General features: G+C 44.7%; 2 protein-coding genes across 5 annotated transcripts in view; one reads left to right on the plus strand and one right to left on the minus strand.

The window, feature by feature from the left end:
* ZDHHC3 (zDHHC palmitoyltransferase 3) overlaps window positions 1-7435 on the plus strand; it is a 48101-nt gene extending 40666 nt beyond the window's left edge. For 3 of the 4 annotated variants that reach the window (XM_081833858.1, XM_081833857.1, XM_081833859.1), the window contains one exon: window positions 6907-7435. In XM_081833858.1, coding sequence (XP_081689984.1) covers window positions 6907-7146 — 240 coding nt within the window. In that variant the 3' untranslated portion in view covers window positions 7147-7435. Of the gene's footprint in view, window positions 1-4463; window positions 6134-6906 lie in introns of those variants that run through there. The other variant, XM_081833860.1, reaches the window with a different exon arrangement.
* A 5262-nt stretch (window positions 7436-12697) lies between these two features.
* Window positions 12698-25340, minus strand: part of TGM4 (transglutaminase 4) — a 32620-nt gene continuing 19977 nt past the window's right edge. Inside the window, exons 9-15 of the mRNA XM_081882064.1 lie at window positions 24664-24802; window positions 24241-24344; window positions 22350-22601; window positions 20286-20588; window positions 17946-18115; window positions 15911-16047; window positions 12698-13221 (exon numbers count right to left, since the gene is read on the minus strand). Coding sequence (XP_081738190.1) covers window positions 13080-13221; window positions 15911-16047; window positions 17946-18115; window positions 20286-20588; window positions 22350-22601; window positions 24241-24344; window positions 24664-24802 — 1247 coding nt within the window. The 3' untranslated portion in view covers window positions 12698-13079. The remainder of the gene's footprint in view (window positions 13222-15910; window positions 16048-17945; window positions 18116-20285; window positions 20589-22349; window positions 22602-24240; window positions 24345-24663; window positions 24803-25340) is intronic.

Raw genomic sequence — 25340 nt, forward strand, 5'->3', positions numbered from 1 at the left:
TGCTTTACAAGGATACAGTAAAAAAAGGTAAAAATCAGTTAAAACTGCAAAATTAAACCTCAATTAAAATGTCTGCTGGAATATAAAAGTCTTCAGTAGGTGCCAGAAGCTCAATAACAGAACAGCATGCAAAACTCCAGCAGCAGCAGGCAGGAGTTAAAACACAACAAAATGATTCTGTATAAAAATGGCAAATTACTTACTGATGGCAGCAAGCAGAAGGCTAAGAGCTTCACAGTTCTAAAAGGTATTAAATGACTCGAGCAAAACGAAGTTGTTCACTGGTGCCAAAGAGACGTTAGATTCAGTAGCCGGTCAGTTTCCCTGGGGAAGGCATTCCTCGCTTTGTGTGTTTGTGTGTGTGTGTGTGTGTGTGTGTGTGTGTGGAGGGAATGACATGGAGAAGCACATTGGAGGGAGATCTTCATACCTCGGAAGGTCTATGCAGAAGGCAGGCCATAAGGTACTCGGGCCCTAAGCCAATTGCATCTAGAAAAGTTACAACTTGCATTTTGAATATAGATGCTCATATATGTGGTCAGCTTTAGAATGGCCTATCGTAAATCTTGACAAATTGCTGTCCACACACACACACACACACACTCACAGTTGTACCTTGGTTTTTGAACACCTTGTGACTTGAACGTTTTGGCTCCCAAACGCCGCTAACCCAGAAGTGAGTGTTTGAGAACTTTTTTTGGAAGCCGAACGTCCGACGCGGCTTCCGATTGCATGCCAGGAAGCTCCCACAGCCAATCAGAAGCCATGCCTTGGTTATTGAACATTTTCGGAAGTCAAACGGACTTCCGAAACGGATTCCGTTCAAGAACCAAGGTACAACTGTATTTTATTACATGCTAAGCTGTTGTTTTCTATGCACAGTCCTCCAGAACTACAAAATCTATTTTCTGGGTAGTTGCATATAAATTCAGATCCCACTGATGTAAATATGAAGTTAGACTTTGGGGTCTTTTTTTTTTTTTGGCCCAAGTATCACTTTGCACTTCCTTGAATATTGTTTTGCCCTTTTGTTGCTCATCACCCAGTTTGGAGAGATGATCCAAAACTTCTCCATTCTTCTTTAGATTCCAACATCCTTAGTGCATCCTGCCAAACTTTGTTAAAAGCTCAAGTTATGCTTCCAAGCATGATGGCAAACAGTACTTTACCTTCACAAGAATCAAGGCAAAGCCAGGATTTCAAACTGTGGCCTAATCCTGCTTTGTATAAACCACAGTTTACTAGGCAGAAGTTTCTGAATCGCTACAGTGGTGCCTCGCAAGACAAAATTAATCCGTTCCATGAGGCTCTTCGTATAGCGGTTTTTTCGTCTTGCGAAGCAAGCCCATTGACAGCTTAGCGGATTAGCGCTATTAGCGGTTTAGCGGCTTTTAGCGGATCAGCTGATAAGCGGCTTAGCGGCTTAGGGAAAGGGGGGAAAGGGGGGAAAACTCGCAGGAACTCGCAAGACATTTCGTCTTGCAAAGCAAGCCCATAAGGAAATTCGTTTTGCGAAGCGCCTCCAAAACGGAAAACCCTTTCGTCTAGCGGGTTTTCCGTCTTGCGAGGCGTTCGTCTTGTGGGGCACCACTGTACTCTGGTTGAATGCCAAAGGAGGAGAGAGTGTGTGCAGGCCCAAGGTTATAGCTGTTCATAACAGTAAATCATGTTTTGCTGTTACAACTGAATGCATTCAGTATCTACATGGCTCACACACCTGTTGAGACTCAAAGGATTCTCAAAATATTGTTAAGGCAGAAGTTGTCTTTCCAGAAGCCGTGCTACTTCATTCTCAGCGAGGCTTATTCTTCGATACGCTCCATAATTTTATCTTACCTGGCTCAAAAATTAGGCTGATGAGTCTGTTGTTACCCCAATTTGCCTCCGAATCTCCCTTTTTTAAAAAAAGTGTTATATTTGTCGGTGATGAGGTTGATTTTGTAAGTAGACTATTTAGATGAGCAATTTTACGTTTGCATATGAATGTCATCCAGATCCAGCGATCGTTAGTTGAAACACATTGCCTTTCTCGGTTTGACTCGGATGTGTCAGATGTTGGCATCGCTAACATCTTCTGCGGTGTAAGCAGATGAAAATAATCCACCTTGCTCTCTGCTGTCGCCAGGTCCTCCTTCAGAGGACCCTTTTATATATTATCCAGAGGTCCTGCCATCTCCCCCTGACTCCTCGCCTATGATGTTTCTTAAAGAAATATTTAGCTGCGTCTGTGCCTCCAGCAATTTGCTCCTCACATCTCTTCTTTCTATGCCTTAGCGATTTCTGCATTTTGCCAGAGCTGTTTCCCCCCACCCGCCTATTTCCTTCAGTTTAGCAAGATTTCTGTTTTATTAAAGAAACACACTGGCAGCTCTTTTTGTATTCGTACCGATTCTGATGTATTTATTGATTGATGCCATTTTCTGTACTGCCTTTGACTCCAGGAAAGGCCACAAAAAGACCCCAACGAGTACTAATCTCTCCCCCAAATCATAAAACATCTATAAAAACCTTTCAGTAAAATATGAATATAAACTACAGGATTCAGGCATTAATGACCTGGAAAAGCCTGAGCAAATAAGTTTTTGAAGCATTCCGGAAGCACCCATCCGTTGATGCCTGCCTAAATTGGAGTTTTATGTTCTGTTGGATCATTTTTTATAGCGGCTATAAAGCAAGTTGACTCTCCCCTTCAACTTCCTTTTTAACTGGTCTCCATCCCCACCCCCTTTTTTTGAGGAATGGCTGCTTCTGGAAATGCATTTGACTGTGGGGGACTTTCTAGGCAATTCTCTTCTGGTTTGTCTATGATGAATTTGATACTGTTTTAGTTTCTATTCAAGTGGCTTGAAATTGCTCATTGCTCAGATGTGAGCCATTCACTGCTGAACATTTAAATCAAGGATCACCTTATCTCTCCTTGGCTTGCATGGCTATTTTTAGGCACAGTCATTTTGTGTGTGCGCGCACGTAGAAATATTTAGAAATATAGGAATATTTTCTTTGCCACAGTGTGTACACTTAACCACCATGACAGGTTTTCTGCATAATTAACACTTGTTATCACATGATCCCTTCTGGCTGTACCCAAGATTCCAATATATTTCCAGGTCTCCATTTTGATAAATGTGACAACTGTAGTTCCTCTGTGTTTGACCTGGTATTGTGAGTGCCCCCCCCCCCCAGCTTCCTTTGGCTCTCTGACTTGGTTCTCCCTAAAGTTTCTCATTTCATTGCACTCTGTCCTTCCTACCTTTCTAAATGTCAGTGTGAAAAATATACAACCATGTATATTAGTCATCTCCAGCTGTCAGAATGCACAAGAGCTCGGGGCTAGGTAAAAGCTCTGGAGAGATACAGTGATACCTTGGTTCTCAAACATAATCCGTTCCGGAAGTCCGTTCCAAAACCAAAGCGTTCCAAAACCAAGGCGTGCTTTCCCATAGAAAGTAATGCAAAATGGATTAATCCGTTCCAGACTTTTTGAAACAACCCCTAAAACGGCAATTTAACATGAATTTTACTATCTAAAAAGACCATTGGTCCATAAAATGAAAGCAATAAACAACAATCCATCAATCAGTAGCTGAACTGGGTTCCACACAGTCACAAAACAGAACAAAAAAAGCCACAAAAACACAAAATAAATAGCAAAAACAGGTAGACCTCAGCGTGGCGCTCAAATTGGAAGCGTGGCACTCAAATCAGAAGCATAACACTCAAAACAGAGCACGTTCGGCTTCCCAAAAAACTTCGCAAACTAGAGCACTTACTTCCGGGTTTGCAGTGCTTGGGTTCCAAGTTGTTTGAGTACCAAAGCGTTTGAGAACCAAGGCAGCGCTGTATTTTAGAAAACCGATTCATTTCCCAGTGTTCAACTCTACACTTCGTGCTGGTGTCATTTCAGATTTGGAGTCGTGATTGCAAACGCTAACATGCAAGTGGTCAGCAAACAAGTGGCGTGTTATCGGAAGCGTCTCAGTTTGCTCTCCCCCTAACCGTTCCTAAACTAACTGGGTACCTTTTTTCACTTTGATATATGCTCCGTCTTTATCCTGCAACTCTCTTCCCCTGCTGACACAGCCTGTAGCTTGCTAGTCAGAAGATTCAGTGGGGTTTCAAAAAGGGGCATTTTTTGAACTTCCTTGTGGAGAACTTGGAAGTGGTTGGAGGGATTAACCATTTGCACAAACCTTTTTGGCTCCCGTATCCAGTGCTTTTTATTTGGAGACTTCCTAAAACTTTCATAACAGTTACTATATGACTTCCTCTTTGTTCATAAATTTGCTGCTGGTTTGTGTCCGTTCTTTTTCTCTCCTTTTGCAAACTCACAAAGTGGGGAGTGTTCAGGGAATTGGTTACCTTCCTGCTCCAGCCATTTGATAAAAGGGTAGGGAGCCTTTTTCCCCGAAACCAGAACTACTGCGTTAAGTTCCTGACTGAAAATGTCATATTTCTGTTTTCAGGGAATAGAACAGTTGAAAAAAGAAGAGAGAAGATGGGCTAAAAAAACAAAATGGATGAACATGAAAGCAGTATTTGGCCACCCGTTCTCTATAGTTTGGCTTAGCCCATTTGCCACTCCCGATCAAGGAAAAGCAGACCCCTATCAGTATGTGGTCTAAGAATCCATGAACAGCATTTCCACTAAAACACAAAAACCACATTTACAGCACTACTGTTATTCTACATGAATGTTTCAAACGAATTTTTTTAAAAGAAAAAAACGCCTATTAAATGGCTGATGATGGCAGAGAAAAGACCAAAAAAAAAAAAAAAAAGCGCCCTGTAGTCTAAAAACAACTAAAAAAGAGAACTTTTCGGTCATTCTTTGTCTCTGGTGGCTAAAGCTTTTTTTCCTTTTCTTTTTTAACCTGTTAACTTTGATGGGTCTGTTTTGGTTTCCTGTCTGCTTTCTGTATGACATAACTAATGGAAAAAAAAGGGGGGGTCTCTTTTCTTGGTGCCCACCTCCAGTCTTTACACACCCTGACTGGCACCCGAGTGACAGTCTGTGCCAACAGTGCCATCTCGTTGCGTAACAAATTATGGACTTTGGGGTGGCAGCTGACGCTTTCGGTGGGGTATGGGGGTCTCTTCGTGTTGCGATATTCCCTTCCACCCCCACCCTGAGCTTTTAAGCCTCGCTAAGAACCGAAAGATGGAAGAACAAAAGCCCGAGCCTGTCAAAGGGTCTGTTAATAACAAAATTGCCTAGCTTTTAATGTCTCAAACGTATTGCCGACATTACCGTACTTTGGAAAGCTACAGAAAGGATTCCATCTCCTCCCCCCTTTTTTCAGTTTTTTTACTCTGTTTGGTTCCATCCTCTCCCTGATTCCTGGGTTAAACGGCGGAAGGTTTTTGTCGGCGTGTGTGGGTTTTGATGCCTTACGACTGGAGGAGGGAGAAATCTTTATTTCAATGTATAGAATAGCAAGATGATGTCTGTCCTTGTTTTGGAAAATAAAAATAAAAAGAGGGATGCTTATTCAACAGTGTTCATATGTATGTAGGCTTGCCGGTCCAAATGAGAACCTAAGCACAGAATGTTTCCGTAGATGCGTTGTCTTTTTTTAAAAGAAATATTGCCACCTTTTTTATATCTCTGTAAATGTCTGTTCTCCTTTATATTTATACATATTATATATTTTACATTGGGGAGATGTCAAGTGTTAAATGATCATGCATGCCTTCTGTCACGGCTTTGTGGACGGCAAACTCTGTATGTAGTAAGATCTGGGAAACGGGGACTTGAGTAGAGGGCATTCTGTATAAAACAAAAGCGAGTAGAATTAACTAGATTACAACCCAAAATGACTTGAGTCTGTAGAATTATTATTTTTTGGGTATCTCGACAGGGATTTTATTGTATATTTTGGATCCAAAAAACTACTGATTAGAGCCATCATAGTAATTGCAAAAAACAAAACAAAACCCAGCACCATAAGATGGTAGAACTGCAAATAAGCTATGCTCCTGAATTAATTCTTTTGACTGAATCAGAGCCGGGGTGGGAATCAGTGAAGGAGGCTAAGATCTGTCTCGTTTCAAAACTATGTAAATGCTGCATCTTTACAATTCTGTCAATGCTTCCATATGGGAAACAAATGCAATAAACCTTTTCTGAACACTGTTCCTGTGCCTTTTTATGTTGTTGCTGCTGCTGCTGCCGCTGTTGTTGTTAAACATCTTTGAATAACCACTTGCACCCAAGGAGGTACAAGGTGGAAGAAAGTTGAGTACCAGAATTTGGGTTTAAATCATGTCTTTTTAAAAAAAAATGTTTGAAATCAACCGTACACCGACTACTCATTTAAATTAGTTTCCACCAACTTGGTTCAATGAGTAAGCAGATATTTCTGTAACAAAATCTGTTTGGCTGCTCAACAGTTGGGTGTAGAAGTGTCTCTGTTGCTATAGGAATGCACAAAGTGGATTAGCCGATCTCACTGTGTGCTTGAAGTAGAGCAATTTATTCAGATGAAAGATGCCTTTAGCAATTGCATGCTTTTTAACGGTTAGGAAAGAAGGAGAGGGTATTTTTTCTTTCATAAGATAGTTCCTTCCTGCATTGAGCCTGGGGCCTTTTTGGGCGGCCCTGGGCAACATTCAAGAAAAAACATCTTAAAAAATATATTTTTGGGTGTCGTGCCCTGTTAGTGTATAATACACTGTTTTTCTCTCAGTAGAGATAAATACCTCACAATAGTTTATTTATCAAGCTCCTTTCCTTTTTATTTATGCCTGGACCCTGTAAGGGGGGCAAAAATCTTCAGGAGTCTTCACAGCCCTAACTAGAAAATTCTATTTATGCTGTTATTAGCAGGTGATTAGTTAGCAATGTCCCAGGTTCTGTGGTTTTTAACTGCCGGCGATGAATAAACCCCAAACTTTTCTCTTCTGCAGGGCATAGAGCGGCTTAAAAAACAGGAGCCGACGTGGGAAAAAGTCAGCGGCTGGGAAGGGATGAAACTGGCTTTCGGGGGTGATCTTTCACCCAGGTGGTTCAATCCTTTTTCAGACCTGAGTTGCAAGAAGGCTCCTCCAGCCGGCACGGCGACAGTGGCTCCATCTGAGATGGCGGTCCAGGAAGCTTTTGAGCAGCTTTCTCCTCAAGAGGTTGTTGTGGGTGTGCTAGATGAATAAGGTGTCCTTGCAGATCTCCGTATGCTTCTATAGCTCGAGCACTTGAGCCGTAGCTTTTTAAGAGATTGTGACGCATGAAACCAATGAGGCTTCCCTGTTCCTTTAGCCAAGGACCTCACCTGACGAGAAGCGGTACAGCTACATTCCTGCGATGGTGATGATGACTGACGGCGATGAGGATTTTAACCAAGCTTCTGTAACTCAAAAAACAGAACATTAACGGGTTGCCCAAAGTTGACCATGCCTAAAAATATGCAATAACGAAAACTTAGCTTAACTCTTACTTACCCATCAGATCTGGTGGTGAGCTTTCGTGAAAGACTGGCCAAGAAAATGGATTCAAGGACTAAAATCCACGCCCAGTATTGGACTCTTGGAGACCAGTGAAACTACATTGTTCCCGCTCACGCCATTGAACATATGTAAGTGGATTCCTCAGGAAGTATTAATGTGCTATAAACGGTTGGGTTTTGCCACATTTTTTGTGGCAAAATAACTATAAAGATTAGGTGTAACAGCCTCCCCCCCCCACGCACATTAAAAAAACCAGCATTAGTACAGCTAAGCTGTAGATACGTAGTATGCAAAAACTACATTTTGGGTGTTGGTCTTTGGTGGTTTGGAATCTGGCATTGGACCATTTACAGTGAAACCTTGGGTTATGTTACCTTCGGGTAACGTAACTTTTGGGTTGCGAATGCAGCAAAACCGGAAGTGTATACTAGATGTGGACTTTTCTGGGTACGGACGGACCCCCGAAATGAATTAAGTTTGTATCCAGAGGGTCCACTGTACTTACAGATGCCCCATTGATCTACATTTATTTCAAAGAGTACTGTATTTTTTGCTCTTTAAGACTCACTTTTTCCCTCCTAAAAAGTAAGGGGAACTGTGTGTGCGTCTTATGGAGCGAATGCAGGCTGCGCAGCTATCCCAGAAGCTAGAACAGCAAGAGGGATTGCTGCTTTCACTGCACAGCGATCCCTCTTGCTGTTCTGGCTTCTGAGATTCAGAATATTTTTTTTCTTGTTTTCCTCCTCCAAAAACTAGGTGCGTCTTGTGGTCTGGTGTGTCTTATAGAGCGAAAAACACGGTAATTTGCAGCACAGAGAGTCTCTGGCTCTGAAAGAGAACTGTTGCCATTGTGGTTCTGGCCTGGTGTAGAAGCTTGAAAGCCAAAGCGCATCTTTTTGTACAGTGTGTTCAGGAGGCTGGTTTATCATAGCGACTTGGCTGATCGCTTTGAATGGCAGAGCCTTGAGGGAATATTCTTGTGTATCTCAAAAGGGTTAACTTTCAGTGTTGAGGATGCTGAGCATCTCTAATAAAAACAGAGAAGGGTTACTGTGCAGCTATAGGGCCTAGTGAGCAGTCTGGGAACAACAGATGCTGTGGTATTATTGAATCTGAACCCCATGCAAGAGAATATACATGTAATGCTGTGTTTCTAAGAACAATAATCTGTCTGGAAGTGAAGACTTAAGAAAGAGATGAATGGCTTCTTTGATCTTCCCTTTTAATACCGGGTGCTATAAAAAATAATAACTTACCAAGGGGATTTTTGCGTTTTGTGTTGTTTATCAGTTGGGAGAGCCCATTTAGCACCTTATCTGTTGTCTTTTTGTAAAAATAGAGGGAACAGGGAGAGCTCTATGATGGATGAGCTCAGTATAGCTAGGATCTCAAAAAACAACAGCAACCTGTGTTCTTTTCTCTGTGCTTTGGGGTTTTGTGTTGCTTTTAAGTGTCAGCTCCTACTGCCTATTAGGGCATAGCAAACCACTTTTTTGAAACTGAAGGGAGTTTCTAAAGCAGCTTAGGAGGAGGGGAGCGTCCTGATCAAAAGAGCTGTGTGACATTTAAAGAAAAAAAAATCTATCCAGGAGTAGCTCTTTGGATCCTAGCCTATTACAGGGGTACCTTGGTTCTCGAACAGCTTGGCTCCTGAACAAATTGGCTGCCGAACACTGCAAACCTGGAGGTAAGTGTTCGGGTTTGCGAACATTTTTCAGAAGCCAAACATCCGACGCAGCTTTCGATTGAGTGCAGCCAATCGGAAGCCGCGCCTTGGTTTCAGGAGTTGAACAGATTAAGTTTGAGAATCAAGGTAGCAATGTATTAGGACTTAAAGCTTTATAGATAACAAAATATAATCGAAATATAGCTAATTTTAAAACGGGAAGCTAATTTTCAGGTGTCAAAAAGGGAACTGAAAAGCTCTCAGAGATTCCCACCATTTTGGGACTAGGGGGAATGAAGTTAGGCTAGGGCTATCTCGTAACTGGGAGCGTATGTGTGCGGACCTTTTTAAACTCATGCTCATTCCTCCCCGGTCCTTTTTGCCAGTACTCTTCCTCCCACCCCTTACAGGACATGAGCAGGGGTCTGTGATGTTGTCAAACCACTGGTCCATTTAGCCCATATTGTCAAATCTCCCAAGATTTCTGGCAGAGGTCTTGCTTATCACCCGGTCCTTTTTAAACCAACCAGGCCGGGGATTGAAAATGCGATGTTCTGGATGCAAGGCATGTGTTCTGCCACTGAGCTATGGCTCTTTCTCCGTCGCAGTTGAGTTAGGCAGACAAAGGGGAAGGAAAATATAGCAGTTGTACCTTCACTCCCTCCGCACATTGTCCAAGTTACAACTTGCCAGCCTTCAGTTACAATACCTGCTTGATTCTAAAGCAGTATATCATTTTAGAAGGGACAATGGAGCTATATAATTGGAGGAAGAGAGGCATTGTAGTTTTATAAATGGAAATTGATAAGTTTATCAAAATGGCAGCTGTCAAAATATTTGGAATTCCACAATACATAATATGCGAGTCCCTAATTCAAACCTGAGGACTCAATGAAGAAAAGAAACGCAGACGGTCATGATTGTTATGTGCCTATTAAGTGTGTGGAATTCTTTTCTGGCTGGATTGAGTAAGCATAAAAGCATCGGCCAAATAAAATGGATAGATCTGCAATGATGATTCTTGGCAACCTCTCCTGCTACATGGCAAAATTTTCAACTCACCTTCTAGCTTTGTGTCTGGGAGTTGCATTAAAAAAAAAAGTCTCTTGAATTGGAATAAGACAAGGAATTCGTTGAGACAGGCTATGTATTCGTACCCGCCCATGTTTGACGGCTAAAGTGTCAAATAAATATGGGAAAATAGCAACTTGCTACTCAACAGTGATCCTAGCTCATATTTACCGGTTGTCTTACAGGGACCATCACAATCCACTCAGTAATCCATATTTTTCTATGAGGAGCCTCTCCACTACTATCAGTAGAGCACCTATTAGCAAAATGCCTAACAAAACTTCTAATTTTATTGCCCTAATAAATAGTCCTGAGCGTGGGGAATAAATAGGAAAATAGAGTTAATGTGTGGCCTTTAATATGAACATTTCAGGAAATGCTAATTACTCAAATTCTTTAGTTCGCCATTTGTGTGGGGAAACATGCCTTTTCGAAATGGACCTATGCCGTGCCTTTGCTGGCAAGATTGGGGTGGTTTTCTTCTTTTTTTGCATTTGCATCTTAAATCGTAATAGCTACTATTGCAGTGCTAAGGGCCTAAAGTGAGAACTGTCTAACAATTGGCAGATTTCTGCTTTGATGCTGCCTGCGTAAGGTAAATGAAGCAAGAGGCGGGCTCCCAGTGGCTTGGGCTCCAAAGCGGGGGCTCCGTGAGCGGAAAGCAATTCCACTCACACAAATTACGCACAATTTCTGCTTCCCGTGGTTGCCAGAGGATTGAAGGAGAAAGCAAGAGAGCCCTTGTCTGTGAAGGGAGCTGGGTTGTGTTCTCTGAGTAGAAGTTAAAATCCAAGCCATTGAGGTCTTGTGACATTTATTAGTTTTTGACACAGGGGTGCTGCTATGCCTACCTGTCCTGTTGGCACAGGGGTGCCAACTTGGATAAAATACAGTCGTAACCTTGGTTTTCGAATGCCTTGGTACTCGGATGTTTTGGCTCCTGAACGCTGCAAACCCGGAAGTGATTGTTCCAGTTTGCGAACTGTTTTTAGAAGCCGAACTTCTGACGGGGCTTCCTATTGGCTGCAGGAGGTTCCTGCAGCCAAACAGAAGCTGTGCTTTGGTTTTGGAAGTTGAACGGGCTTGTAGAACAGGTTCTGTTAGACTTCCAAGGTATGACTGTATTGGGGGGCCCAGGTAAGCCCCACCCTGCGCAACCCATCACAAGACTCATGGCACGCACAGCATTTGAATGGCAAGGCCCAGCAACTGTGGAGGGGCTCAGCCCCCTCAAATATTTTATTGGGGGTGGGGGTTGAAGGGACCTCGGCCCATAGGAGTTGGCTACTACGGTCATATACCCTCTAGCGTTGGATTTCCATTCTTCCCCTTCCATCCTTTTTTTTTAAATTAAAAACAGGAAAAATCGAGGAATAAATGCAATTTGGGATTCAATATTTTGGCAGGAGCTGTCTCCCCTTACACTGAATAAAAGTGCCTTACTCAGGTCCCCAGGCCATTTTATAAAGCTTTACTGTTTTACAGAATACCTACTGTTTTACAGAATACCAAGGTTAATTGACCAAAGCTTCTAATCTTGCCTTCCCCCCCTTTCCGAACCCAAATGAATTTGGACACTGTTCTGTTCATTTATCGGAGAGACCTTTAGGCTTGAGCCCAAGAAGGTACTTCACACCAAATAAGCTTCTTGATCTGAGATCCAGTGTTTACATTTCTGGGTGTATTTCCACCTACTGTGAATAGCTCAGTTGAAGCCAGCAGAATATCCTGCCTTAAGTGAACTCTCTTAAGTATTTGCACAAGTGGCACCTCAGCTGCATTGAAAGTGCTCTTGTGCATTAAATTCATCATGTGCTGCAATATTGTGCAACCAATGACCCCCAGTGTTTGCTTGAAACCAGAAGTACGTCTTAAATAAGAAATGCATCTGTTCTGGAAGCTAAAGGTGCCTTCCTTTCAAAGGCTTTAAATAAATGATGGGCTGGGAGCCAGCATGCAAGAAAATATTCTTTTATTTTCACAAGGAGACTGTGCACTAGCCTATTCTATGCAACTAAAGAGTGTGTACATTTACAAATCTCACGTCTCACGTGTTCTATTTTTTGCTCTTTGTACCTTGTTTTCCGACTTCGACTGTGTAACAGTACTTATTAAAGAATCAATATTTTCATCTCACACCTGCTGTTTTGTCTTTAGTTGCTGGTGGTTGTGATGATCTTTCCCCCCCTCTGTATTTTGGGGCTCAGTTTATAGCCGCACTAGTTTGCTTTCACATTCGTAATGTACTGCAATTGGGCCTACAGTGGTGCCTCGCAAGACAAAATTAATTCGTTCTGCGAGTTGTTTCGTCTTGCGATTTTTTCGTCTTGTGGAGCGCGGATTCCCTGGGTATTAACGGTTGTAAGAAAAAGGAAACAAACTCGCAATACGTTTTCATCTTGCGAAGCAAGCCCATAGGGAAAATCATCTTGCGAAGCAACTCAAAAAACGAAAAACCCTTTCGTCTTGCGCGTTTTTCGTCTTACGAGGCATTCGTCTTGCGAGGTACCACTGTACAAACAATGTGCAGTAAGAAAATGGCAGAGGTAGCCACATATTCCAAAAGGAGTAAGAAGTCCCAAGGATTGCTGACATTACACAAAGTTCAGAAGTGCATGCGAAAGGAAAACAGAGGCAGCTCTAACCCACCCCAGAGTTCACAGATCATGCTTTTAGTTACCATAAGCTGCTAAATCGCCACACATGCAAGAACAGATTTGAATAATCTCTATTAAATTCCCATTAGCTAGAATCAAAACAGCTTAAGCCACTTTAAACTCCCTTAATATCGCATTTATGTCTCTCACTCTCCTATCTTTGGGCACATAATCAAGACTTCAGGCAGCGTCAACAAGGCTCTTTCATTGCACACACTGCCACTGACACCGTTTTGGAATGACAGCTACTCTGTGATTGAAATAATCTTTTCTGCAGTTATTCCTTTCAGCTGGGTGGAGTTCAGTTTGGCCACAATCTTCTTCAGCCCGGCTCTCCTTGGTGCGCACACAATTTTTGATTTAAAGATTCCACCCGGCGCTATGTCCCTACAAAGGATAAAAAATAAAATGACAAAGTCACATATCATAGCTCTTTGTGTGCTAGATTCCTTGGGGGAGTGTACCCACAATCAAAAGCCCATGTGAAGAGCTCCTATACAAGTAGGATTGCCCTTTTGGTGCTCTCCTCGAATCAGGAGAGGAATGAAGAGGAAAACGCCTGAAAGTGGCTTCATGAATTGCCGTACTTACAAGGCAACACTGGGCTTGGGTGGTAATGAGATGGGGAAAACTGATTGAGGGCTCCATGTCATGTTTACGAGCTACGTGGCATCCACAACATGGTGCGCGTGAATTGTGTGAGATATTTGTAGATATGTGGATCTGTCAAACTGGGTATCTTCCAGTCCAGGAGACGACGAATGAGAGATGTTGCAGAGATGTCTCTCTGCGTCAGGTCCATCATTTACAGTGGTGCCCCGTAAGACGAAAAACTCGCAAGACGAAAAACTCGTTAGACGAGTTTTCCGTTTTTGAGGTGCTTCGCAAGACGAATTTCCCTATGGGCTTGCAAGATGAAAACGTCTTGCGAGTTCTTGCAAGTTTTTTCCCTTCCCCCCCCCTTTTCCTAAGCCGCTAATAGCCGCTAATAGCCGCTAAGCCACTAATAGCCGTGCTTCGCAAGACGAAAAAAACGCAAGACGAAGAGACTCGCGGAACGAATTAATTTCGTCTTGCGAGGCTCCACTGTACTTTAAAGTTATATAGGGCTTGGGAACGGGCACCTTAAAGAATGCCAACTCCTATATCACCCTTCCTGCAGTCTCCTTTGGAGGCCCATCTCTGGGTGCCCTCACTTTTAGAGATGGGGCAGCTTTGATTGGGGAAGACCACCTTCTTGGGTGAGGAGCTGCATCTGGGAAACTCCTTCGGGAGACTAATACGCCTGTGTGTGTGTGTGTGTGTGTGTGCGTGCGTGCGCTAGGCAAAGGCCCTTTTATTTTCCCAAGCTTCTTTTAAATAAACCTTTGCTGCTTTTTACTTGCCATTTTGGGACGCGGGTGGTGCTGTGGGTTAAACCACGGAGCCTAGGACTTGCTGATCAGGGGGTTGGCTGTTCGAATCCCCATGACAGGGTGAGCTCCCGTTGCTCGGTCCCTGCTCCTGCCAACCTAGCAGTTTGAAAGCACGTCAAAGTGCAAGTAGATAAATAGGTATCACTCCGGTGGGAAGGTAAATGGTGTTTCTGTGCGCTGCTCTGGTACGCCAGAAGTGGCTTAGTCATGCTGGCCACGTGACCTGGAACCTGTACGCCAGCTCCCTCGGCCAATAAAGCGAGATGAGCGCCGCAACCCCAGAGTCAGCCACGACTGGACCTAATGGTCAGGGGTCCCTTTACCTTACTTGCCATTTTATCTGTTTGTGGTGTTTTATCGATTTTTAGAATTATATTATCGTTACTTTGCCAACTGCCTCAGAGATATGCATACTAAAGGGCTGTACACAACTCAATAAACAACCAACAGTCGGACTAGTCTTGGAAAAATGATGCTAGATAAGTCCAACATGGCACTTCTTAAGTTCTTAATGGTCCATCCGGTTCATAAAAGGTAAAGGACCCCTGGATGGTCAAGTCCAGTCAAAGGCGACTATGGGGTTACGGCACTCATCTCGCTTTCAGGCCAAGGGAGCCGGCATTTGTCCGCAGGTAGCTTTCTGGGTCATGTGGCCAGCATGACTAAACCACTTCTGGTGCAACGGAACACCGTGACGTAAACCAGAGCACAAGGAAACACCATTTACCTTCCCCCCACAGCAGTACCTGTTTATATGCTTTCTAACTGCTAGGTTGGCAGGAGCTGGGACAGAGCAATGGGAGCTCACCCTGTTCTGTGGATTTGAACCGCCGACCTGATCGGCAAGCCCAAGAGGCTCAGTGGTTTAGACCAGGCATGTCCAACAGGTAGATCGTGATCTACTGGTAGATTGCGGGGTTTCCTGGTAGATCTCTGGCCCCTCCGTGTCCCCCCCCCAAAAAATGCTCAACAATTCAGCTTTCCCAAGAAAGCTCAACAGTTATTGCTTCCCAAAAAAACCTCCACAACTCTGGCTTCCTAAAAGCAGCTCAACAACTTTGCCTTTCCAAAACAAGATCAACAGCTTTGCTCAACCACCTCAACAACTCTGGTAGATCACTGCCAGTTTTTTTTAATACTGTGAGTAGATTGCAGTCTATTGGGAGTTGGACATCCCTGGTTTAGACCACAGTGCCACCTGCATCCCTTTTTAATGGCTGTATGCAGCTCAAACAAATAACCAACAGTCTGGCTAGTCTTGGAGAGGTGATGCTAGACAAATCCAACATGGCGGTCCTTTGGCTCTTAATGGTCCAACCTCCTGTTCTCACAGGGACCATCCAGATGCCTGTGGGAAGATGCAAGCAGGACCTGAGGACAACAGCATCCTCCCCTTCTGCAATTCCCAGAAATTGGTACCGAGAGGGATGCTGCCTCTGATGGAGACAGAATATAGGCATCATCATCTTGATAGCCTTGTCCTCCATGAATTTGAGTAATCCTGTGAGTGATTACTGCAGTAGAAGGGGGTAGGGAGAACTCTTACAATTTGAAGTTCTAGACTGAACTTCTCCTTTAAGGTCCAAGGGAGGAGGTCAGAGGGACAGTGCCAGCAAAACAGTGCACAGCATGTAGCCCCCTTTTAGCTGCATGCACCTTACCCCTGATCAAACGTTTCCATCGTAAAGATGCCAAGGCCTTCCACGTGCAGTTTGCAGTTTTCCAAGGGAATGCACAGTGTGTTCTTGAAAATAAACGCACAGGTAAAATCCTGGTTGATCTTTGCAGTGTCTGCCATCTGCAAAAGAAAGAACGACCGCTGAAGAACGGATTCAAGATGGCGAAAGGAAATGTCAAGAGCATGCAATCCTTGTTCATATAAAAACAATAGGAAGGTTATGATTGTGAAGGTTCACCATCCACAAACACCTGCTGACGGCACAACACTGCGGGAAAAGGGAGCTGGGTTAGGGTTGGTCATCGCGGGGAGTTGATTTGAACTGATTTTAGAATGAACTGATTTTAGAATGTTGTATCATTTTACTGTTGTTAGCTGCTCTGAGCCCGGCTTCGGCTGGGGAGGGCGGGATAAAAATTATTATTATTATTATTATTTTATTTAAATATGTGTGTCTGAAATAGTATGGGAGAACAATCCTGAAGCCATTTTGACTCTCTCAATGACCTCAAATATTCCTCTGCAGTAAGGGAGGCAAATAGGGAAAGCCTTCCCATTTGTCTTTTTGCTTGCAAATCCCATCTTAAGAGCGCATTTGTGTATGAATAGGGTGAGCCTGTGACCTGGATTCAGGAACTAAAGTATTAACCATCACAAAATCTTGGCCAGACTGGCCAGGTAATACAATCAGTGACCATTATCAGGTATCCTGGCAGGCAGGATTTCTGCTGTAGACCACCTCCTGTGATGTCTTTCTGCTGTAGACCGCCTCCTTCTGTGATGTATGTATGATGTTTTGGGGTGGTGGTCTTGGGCTACAGGGTGGGCAATTTCAAAAGTCTATATAAGGGCTTGCGCACCATTGTTGTGGGTTCTCCCTCCTGTGTGTGGTGAGTGGGGACCCTGTTGCAACAGTTCCTTTAATAAAGAAGAGGCTTACTAGCCGCTTTGCTTCTCAATATACTCTGGTTGGCCTCTGTTTTCTCCTACCAATAGGAAAACCACTTAAGGACTCTATACGGGCTCCGGAATACCCCAAAAGGGAAAGGGAGCAGTTTTTCTTATAACACTTGCCTCTCTTTCCCCTCCAGTCAACCTCCTAGATGGCCAGGTAAGTACTGTAAGTGTGTGATTTCCTTGTTCTGACAATGTGTAGATGCAAGGTCTGCTATGGAAGGGAGTTCCACTGGTTTGGGAAGAACTATAACCTAGCAGAAGTCGGTTCCTAGTAGCCAGTTCTGGGACCTAGACTGACCGGGTGCACTGAGCCACCATCACTCCAGAAGTAAAACTTGGAATTTATTATTATTTATTATGGGTCTTGGGGCCACAACACACTTCCTCTGAGCCCAATTCCTGCCCCATCTGAACAGATGAGGTACCGTATTTTTCGCCCTATAGGACGTACTTTTCCCCCTCCAAAAATGAAGGGGAAATGTGTGTGCGTCCTATGGGGCGAATGCAGGCTTTCGCTGAAGCCTGGAGAGCGAGAGGCGCCGGTGCGCACCGACACCTCTTGTTCTCCAGGCTCCAGGAAGCTATCCGCAAGCCTTGCGGGCAGCAGCCTGCAGCGCGGAGCACGGGGCGCCCTTTGGAGGACGCCCCGTGCTTCGTGCAGCTGTCCGCAGCCTGCCGCCCGGTGGGCGGAGCCCCCTGAAGCAGAGCGCCCCGCGCGCCGGACAGACATCGGCCAGCCCCACAAGCTCGGGGGACAGCAGGGAGGCGCAGCGCCGCCATCCCACTGTTCCCCGACCTGGTTTGGGGGGGGAAACAAAGGGGGGGATTCCTTTATTTCCCCCCCTCAAAAAAGTAGGTGCATCCTATGGGACGGAGCGTCCTATGGGACGAAAAATACGGTAAGTGGAGTCCTAAGGTAGCAGTCTTTGCCCTGCTAACTAATATATATAATTCAGTGGAGCCCCTATTTATTTTATTTATTTCTCTTTCCAGCTCATCTGCTCTCAGGTTTGACATAAACTGACCACCCTGCACCGAGCTAATATTATTTAACTTCTTACCTCCACTTTCAGAGGTGGGTACTTGAAGGTTAAAGACAGCTCTTCCGTGAGCTTCTCGTTCGTTTCTTGAACCTCAGCAATAATGTTGACATTGACCAGAAGTTCATCTTCTATTGACATCATTGCTTTCAGGTAAGCATCAGCTGCTATTTTCAGAGGGATGGAATTAACTGCACCAACAGAAAGAAGAGACAGTTAGGAAGAGAAACAATGTAGAAGAAGGAAGCCTTGCATATGGGATGGTGTTATCGAGTCACAGTTATAGAATTTTTAGAGATGGAAGAGACCACAAGGGTCAAACCCATTTTCAGAGTCATGACAAAATAAAATCAGCATTAGAGTTTCCTCCTTTGTGTTGAGCCCGCCCTCCAAATCTGGCTGATTGATGCTCCAGGCTAGCCAATAGAGCTTGCCAGAAGGCTCTTTTGAATTGGGCCAAACTCTTACCAATGGCTCTTATCAATGGCTCTGGAGCAACAGCCTCAGCCCCTTCAAAGCTAAGAATTTGCTGCTATCTGTCCCCATCTTCCTTCCTTTTTTGTTTTGACTGGGTTTCTACATTTATCCTCCTCCTGGCAGGCAGAAGTTCAGCAGGTGGGGAGAATTGCCTTTCAGTATTGTTGCTGGATTGTTTGCAGGTTCTGATAGCTTCCATTTGTTGATTGTAATGGGTCGCTTTGAAGTCATTTCATTACCAGGTAAAGTACCATATTTTTCGCTCTATAGGACGCACCCGACCATAGGATGCAACTTGTTTTAGAGGGGGAGAACAAGGAAAAAATAAATTTCCCCCTCTCTGCTCAGCACCCCTTCAGCAAAGCGGCAGGAGAAATGGAGCCCCTTCCATTTCTCCTCCCGCTTCGCTGAAGGGGCGCTGCGCAGCTCTCCCTCTCTGCTGAAGCTGGGAGAGCAAGACTCTCCTGGCTTCAGCAAAAGGAACCCGGAGCCTTTGGAGCACAGCGCAAGTTCCCGCTGTGCTCTGGAGGCTACGCGTTGCTTTCGCTGAAGCCTGGAGAGAGAGAGGGGTGAGTGCGCACCAACACCTCTCGCTCTCCAGACTTCAGCGAAAGCAACGCGTAGCCCTCGGAGCGCGGAGGGAGCGCTCCCTCTGCTCTTTGGAGGCTTCGTGTTGCTATCGCTGAAGCCAAGGAGCCTGCATTCGCTCCACACACATTTCCCCTTCATTTTTGGAGGGGGAAAAGTGCGTCCTATAGAGCGAAAAATATGGTGATCTTTAGCTTCCCAATCCCCACCCCCACCCCACCCTGTCTCTTATTTTGCCCAAAGGTGGCAACCTTATTCTTCAGTGCCTCCCGCTTCCAAATGGAAAACACTACAAATAAACCAGTGAGAGAATGAAAGACCTGGAGAGAGAAGGGATTTAGCTACAGTGGTAGAGCCTTGCCGGCAGAAGGTCCCAGGCTCATTCTCTGGCATCTACAGAACCCTGCCAGAAACCCTGCAGGACCACTGCAAGTCAGTGTAGACCATGGGTAGGCAAATTAAGGCCCAGGGCCTGGATCTGGCCCAATTGCCTTCTAAATCCGGCCCGCCAACTGTCTGGGAATCAGCGTGTTTTTACATGAGTAGAATGTGTCCTTTTATTTAGAATGCATCTCTGGGTTATTTGTGGGGCATAGGAATTTTTTCATTTCCCCCCGAAAAATATAGTCCGGCCCCCCACAAGGTCTGAGGGACAGTGGACCGACCCCCTGCTGAAAAAGTTTCCTGACCCCTGGTGTAGAAATTACTGAGCTAAATATAAAAGGTAAAGGACCCCTAGATGGTTAAGTCCAGTCAAACGCGAGTGTGGAGTTGTGGCACTCATCTCACTTTCAGGCCAAGGGAGCCGGCGTTTGTCCACAGACAGTTTTCCAGGTCATGTGGCCAGCATGACTAAATGGCTTCTGGCGCAATGGAACGCCGTGGCGGAAACCAGAGCACACGGAAACGCCGTTTACTTTACCGCCACAGCGGTACCTATTTATCTATTTGCACTGGTGTGCTTTCGAACTGCTAGGTTGGCAGGAGCTGAGACAGAGCAACGGGAGCTCACTCAGTCGCGGGGATTCAAACCGCCAACCTTTTGATCGGCAAGCCCAAGAGGCTCAGTGGTTTAGACCACAGCGCCATCTGCGTCCCTTTTAAGATAGATATACCAATGGTCTGACTTGGCAGAAGGCAGTTCTCAATGTTCTAACTCTGCAAAAGGAGCTCTGCACATTGCTCAAAACAGCTGTGTTTCCAGAAGGGAGAGGCTCTCCTCCTGTAGGGAAGTGGGCAGCGATCATGGCATCAAAAAGAATGTGGTTTAGAACAGCCGTTTTCAGGTATACACACCTCCCTTGTCTTTTGTTTGGACAGTCTGTCTGATGGTGGCAAGGCTGGCCTCCACTTTCCCAGTATACGATTCTAACTGGCAAGATGCTGCAAGATTGACTGTCCAGGCACCTGCAGACTCGTTGGTTATAATAAGATTCAACTCAATCGGCTGCCCCGGCCACAATTCTTTTTCTCCTTCCATTCCAAGTTTCAAGTTAGCCTTGAGGGGTTCAGGAGGAGGTGTCACTTCACAGATTCCCAGATTGTTAGACTGCAGATAGGAACAAGCCGTCTCCACAGCTTTCCTTTCCTCAGGACTCTCTGCAAAAACAGGAAAGCGGGGAAACAATTGACCCTGGCGTCACTGGAAACATTTTCCGTTGTCAGCTGCATGGCATGGCCCAAGCAAAAATACCCTTTGTTTTTGTTTTGGTCAAATATAAAGAGCATGGCAGGCCATGCTCATTCTCTCAGGATGAAGACATGCCATCTGAATCTCTAGCCAAAATATTTTATGAGTGTGTATAATTTCTGACTAAGGGCACTTCAAACACTACCTGTTAGCCAGGTTTCTGTGAAGTGTAAAGGTAAAGGTAAAGGGACCCCTGACCATTAGGTCCAGTCGTGGCCGACTCTGAGGTTGCAACGCTCATCTCGCTTTATTGGCCGATGGAGCCGGCGTACAGCTTCCGGGTCATGTGGCCAGCATGGCTAAGCCGCTTCTGGCGAACCAGAGCAGCGCACGGAAACACCGTTTACCTTCCCGCCGGAGCAGTACCTATTTATCTACTTGCACTTTGACGTGCTTTTGAATTGCTAGGTTGGCAGGAGCTGGGACCGAGCAACAGGAAGCTCACCCCGTCGCGGGGATTCGAACCGCCGACCTTCTGATTGGCAAGTTCTAGGCTCTGTGGTTTAACCCACAGCGCCACTGCCCTGCTCATGTGAAATGTAGAGGATGGCAAACCCAAATTAGTTACCTGACAAGCATGGCTGAGAGATATATGGGTTTCCAAACATGTTTGCCTCATGAATTCATTACATTTTAGGTGTACACTTTGCAAACCTGAAGGTTCTGTTTTGTTTGTTTTACTCGTTTAAGGCAATAAATGCCACCCATTTCTGAGACTGAGGTTGAATCTTGACAAGACAGAAGTACTGTTTTTGGAGGACGGGGGCTGGCAGGTGTGGAGGACTCCCTGGTCCTGAATGGGGTAACCTTGCCCCTGAAGGACCAGGTGTGCAGCCTGGGAGTCATTCTGGACTCACAGCTGTCCATGGAGGCGCGGGTCAATTCTGTGTCCAGGGCAGCTGTTTACCAGCTCCATCTGGTACGCCAGCTGAGACCCTACCTGCCTGCAGACTGTCTCTCCAGAGTGGTCCATGCTCTGGTTATCTCCCACTTGGACTACTGCAATGCGCTCTACGTGGGGCTACCTTTGAAAGTTACCTGGAAACTACAGCTAATCCAGAATGCGGCAGCTAGACTGGTGACTGGGAGCGGCCACCGAGACCACATTACTCCGGTCCTGAAAGACCTACATTGGCTCCCAGTATGTTTCCGAGCACAATTAAAAGTGTTGGTGCTCACCTTTAAAGCCCTAAATGGCCTCGGTCCAGTATACCTGAAGGAGCATCTCCACCTCTATTGTTCAGCCTGAACACTGAGGTCCAGCACCAAGGGTCTTCTGGCGGTTCCCTCATTGCGAGAAGCCAAGTTACAGGGAACCAGGCAGAGGGCCTTCTCGGTAGTGGCGCCCTCCCTGTGGAACGCCCTCCCATCAGATGTCAAGGAAATAAACAACTATCTGACTTTTAGAAGACATCTGAAGGCAGCCCTGTATTGGGAAGTTACTGATGTTTGATCATGTTTTTAATATTTTGTTGGAAGCTGCCCACAGTGGCTGGGGAAACCCAGCAGGATTGGCGGGGTATAAATAAATTATTATTATTATTATTATTATTATTATTATTATTATTATTAATTATTATTACCCAAGAAGCCTCCATCTGAAATTACTAGTCTGTGTGGAAAATAATCATTTTCTCCCCTGACAGAAAAAAACTTTGTGTTTTGGTCACCTTCAGGAAATTTGTATTGGCCTGTGATGTCTTCACGAGTGTCCTTCCCAACAGCTTTGGTGCTGATGCTCTTCCCTATTACTTTGGTTTCTTCACGCAGTTTGGTGTATGTTTCCTTGCCATCCACATTCTTTACGAGCCAAAAGACTCTGTCTGCATTCACTTCAGCAAACACAAACTTGGAGTCATAGGGAAGATAGACTTCTCCCTTTCTGATTGCATTTACTGGAGTAGGGCCACACTGATAAATCCCTGTAAAAAAAACACACACACATACACAACCTACATCAGCTGTTTTACTGTTTGTATGTTCACCCAGAATTCAATGACAGCTAAATAATAGCAATAACTAATCTAAAATTGCAGCTCCTGGGGTGCTATGTTTTCAATTAACCTTCACTTTCATTTGCAGGTCTTTGTCGCCTGCAGTTTTGCATGTCTATGAAAATACTTTGACCATGTCAGAAAGTCCATAGAAGTTGTCTGTTCTAAGATTATACCGAGCTGGGTCGAAAAGGTGGGTATTAGAATATGTTGTTGGGGACACACACACACACACACACACCACTGCACCACATTTTAATCATTCACGTGACCAAACAAAACTTCTTGCATGGAATCATATGGTGTATTGGGTTGTGAATTTAATTCTGACAAATCCCAAATTCTGAGACAAACTGGGTGACTTTGGAGAAATTGAGTGATCCATGTGATGGTCACCTCTAGACTTGATTACTGTAACTTGCTCTACGTGGGGCTGCCCTTGAAGCTGACCCAGAAACGGGGTCCTTGCCATGGGATCACATTCATCCAGTGCTTTACCAACTGCACTGGCTCCTGGTGGACTACAGGGTCAGGTTTAAGGTGCTGGTTTTGACCTTTAAAGCCCTATGCAGCCTAGGACCCTCGTACCTAAGGGACCACCTCTCCTGGTATGCCCCGTGGAGGACCTTACAAGTCCATAAATAGCAACACTTTGGAGGTCCCGAGCCTCAAGGAGGTTAGATTGGTTTCAATTAGAGCCAGGGCCTTTTCAGCACTGGCCCCAACTTGGTGGAACACTCTGTCACAAGAGACCAGGGCCCTGTGGGATTTGACATCTTTCTGCAGGGCCTGCAAGACAGAGCTGTTCTGCCTGGCCTTTGGCTTAGACTCACTGTGACCCCTTATATGGGATTTGGTATATAAATTTTCCCTTGGTTTTTTTGCTGGCCCATGTAGGACCAGCATGGATAACTGGTTCAGGTGAATATCTGATGTTTCCTCCCTTTATCGTCTTGATTTATGAGTTACTACTAAAATGAGGCTCCATTTTAAGCTGCATTTTAAGCCATATTTTAATTAACTGTTTGTTTGTTGTTGTTGTTTTCTATTACGTTTTATTGTAATTTATATTTGGTATTAGCCTCCCTGAGCCCGGCCCTGGCTGGGGAGGGTGGGATATAAATAAAAGTATTATTATTATTATTATTATTATTATTATTATTATTATTATTATTCCAAGATGAATCAAATGCACTTCAAGGCGTCTGCAACTCACTAAATCTGCTAGCTAAACTTCTGGGCCGCCTTGAAACTGCAGCAGTCCAGAGAACTCAAGACTGTTTCTTTAAAATTGTTACGTATGCCCAAGCTCTCCATATAATGAAAACACCACAAGAGAAGATGAGAAAGAAGGGGGGTTTAGTTTTGGGACTGACAGCTTTAATTTTCCACCAGGAAATATTCATACATGGTATTTTCAAATAAAAACACTGAACAAATCTCTTTACTTCCAAACTTTTAAAGAGTTCCCTTGCTTGTGCATGCACACCACACACACAGCAGCTGTCTGTCTGAAATTTGGCAGGCTTCATCTGCACAGAAAACATCCATTTCAGCCAAGTCTTACCTTGGCTCTTTTCCTGAGGGGTGGCATCAATCGCCTGCCAGCCATCAAAGCCCTTTGGTAAGTCCGGCCTTTTCATCCAGACATCGTTCCAGACGTGGAAGTTCCTGTATTCAGTCAGGTTTCAGAATTAAAATCAAAAATTATCTTCAGCTATACTTCCATGATCAAACAGATATTAGAATTAGACGGTATAGGAAGGCATAAATAGTAACTGGCCATTGATTTAACAACTCAGTGTAATCTGCAGAGAATGCTAGCTTATGAATTTCTAGGCATCTCAATATATGAAACTAGACCAAGGATGCGGTGGAGAGGATCATATTAAATGAAATAAGGGTTAGGCTCTCAACTTCCTCCTTACAACTATTTTTTCCCTATGTGTGGGAATTTCAGAAAGAGGTAGTAATCTGTAGCGATGATTACCAAATCGAGTCTGTTGTCAGATTCTCCATTTTCCCTCCGTTTTCATTCAAGTAAATGTCAACTTTAAGATTTTCCTCTGTGTCGTGAGCTGAAGCAAAATTGGTCACGCTCCTGGCTGGAATCCCCAGGCTGCGCATAACTGAAATACAGAGAAGGATGTCGGCTCAAGATTCAGTTGGCTCCCTTCAGCCACACTCAACACCTATTATAGAGTATTTAATCAGGGGGAATATTCCAAGGGACAAGAATGAGCTCAGTTCCCAGAAGGAGATAGGAGGTTGGGCTGGAATAGGAGGGCAAATGGTGCCGTGATCTCAATTGTGCAGTTGTACAACAGTTTGAAGACCCACAAAGGTCTTCCTTTCTGCTGTTGGGCACTGGGGAGGGAGTTGGCAAGAGTGGCTTCCCTGCTTGTTTAGTGGCCCATCTTATTTCATTGTTTGTTGCCCACCAGGTCTGTGGAGCTGGCAGCAGGTGGAGTTGGCAGCAGGAACCACCATGAAGGGAAGGACAGGGAGAGATGTGTGTGTATTTGAGTGAGAAGCAGAGACGCTTGTGTGTCTCTGACCTGCACGTGTGCAGCAAGTGAGTCTGTGTGCAAGAGAGTTAGCAATGTATATTTTTCCTGGTACAAGGGAATGATCCCCTTTGACCTCTACAATCAGGACAAGTGAGAC

Source organism: Podarcis erhardii (assembly GCF_964252035.2).
Source record: "Podarcis erhardii genome assembly, chromosome: 12".
Lineage (NCBI taxonomy): Eukaryota > Metazoa > Chordata > Lepidosauria > Squamata > Lacertidae > Podarcis > Podarcis erhardii.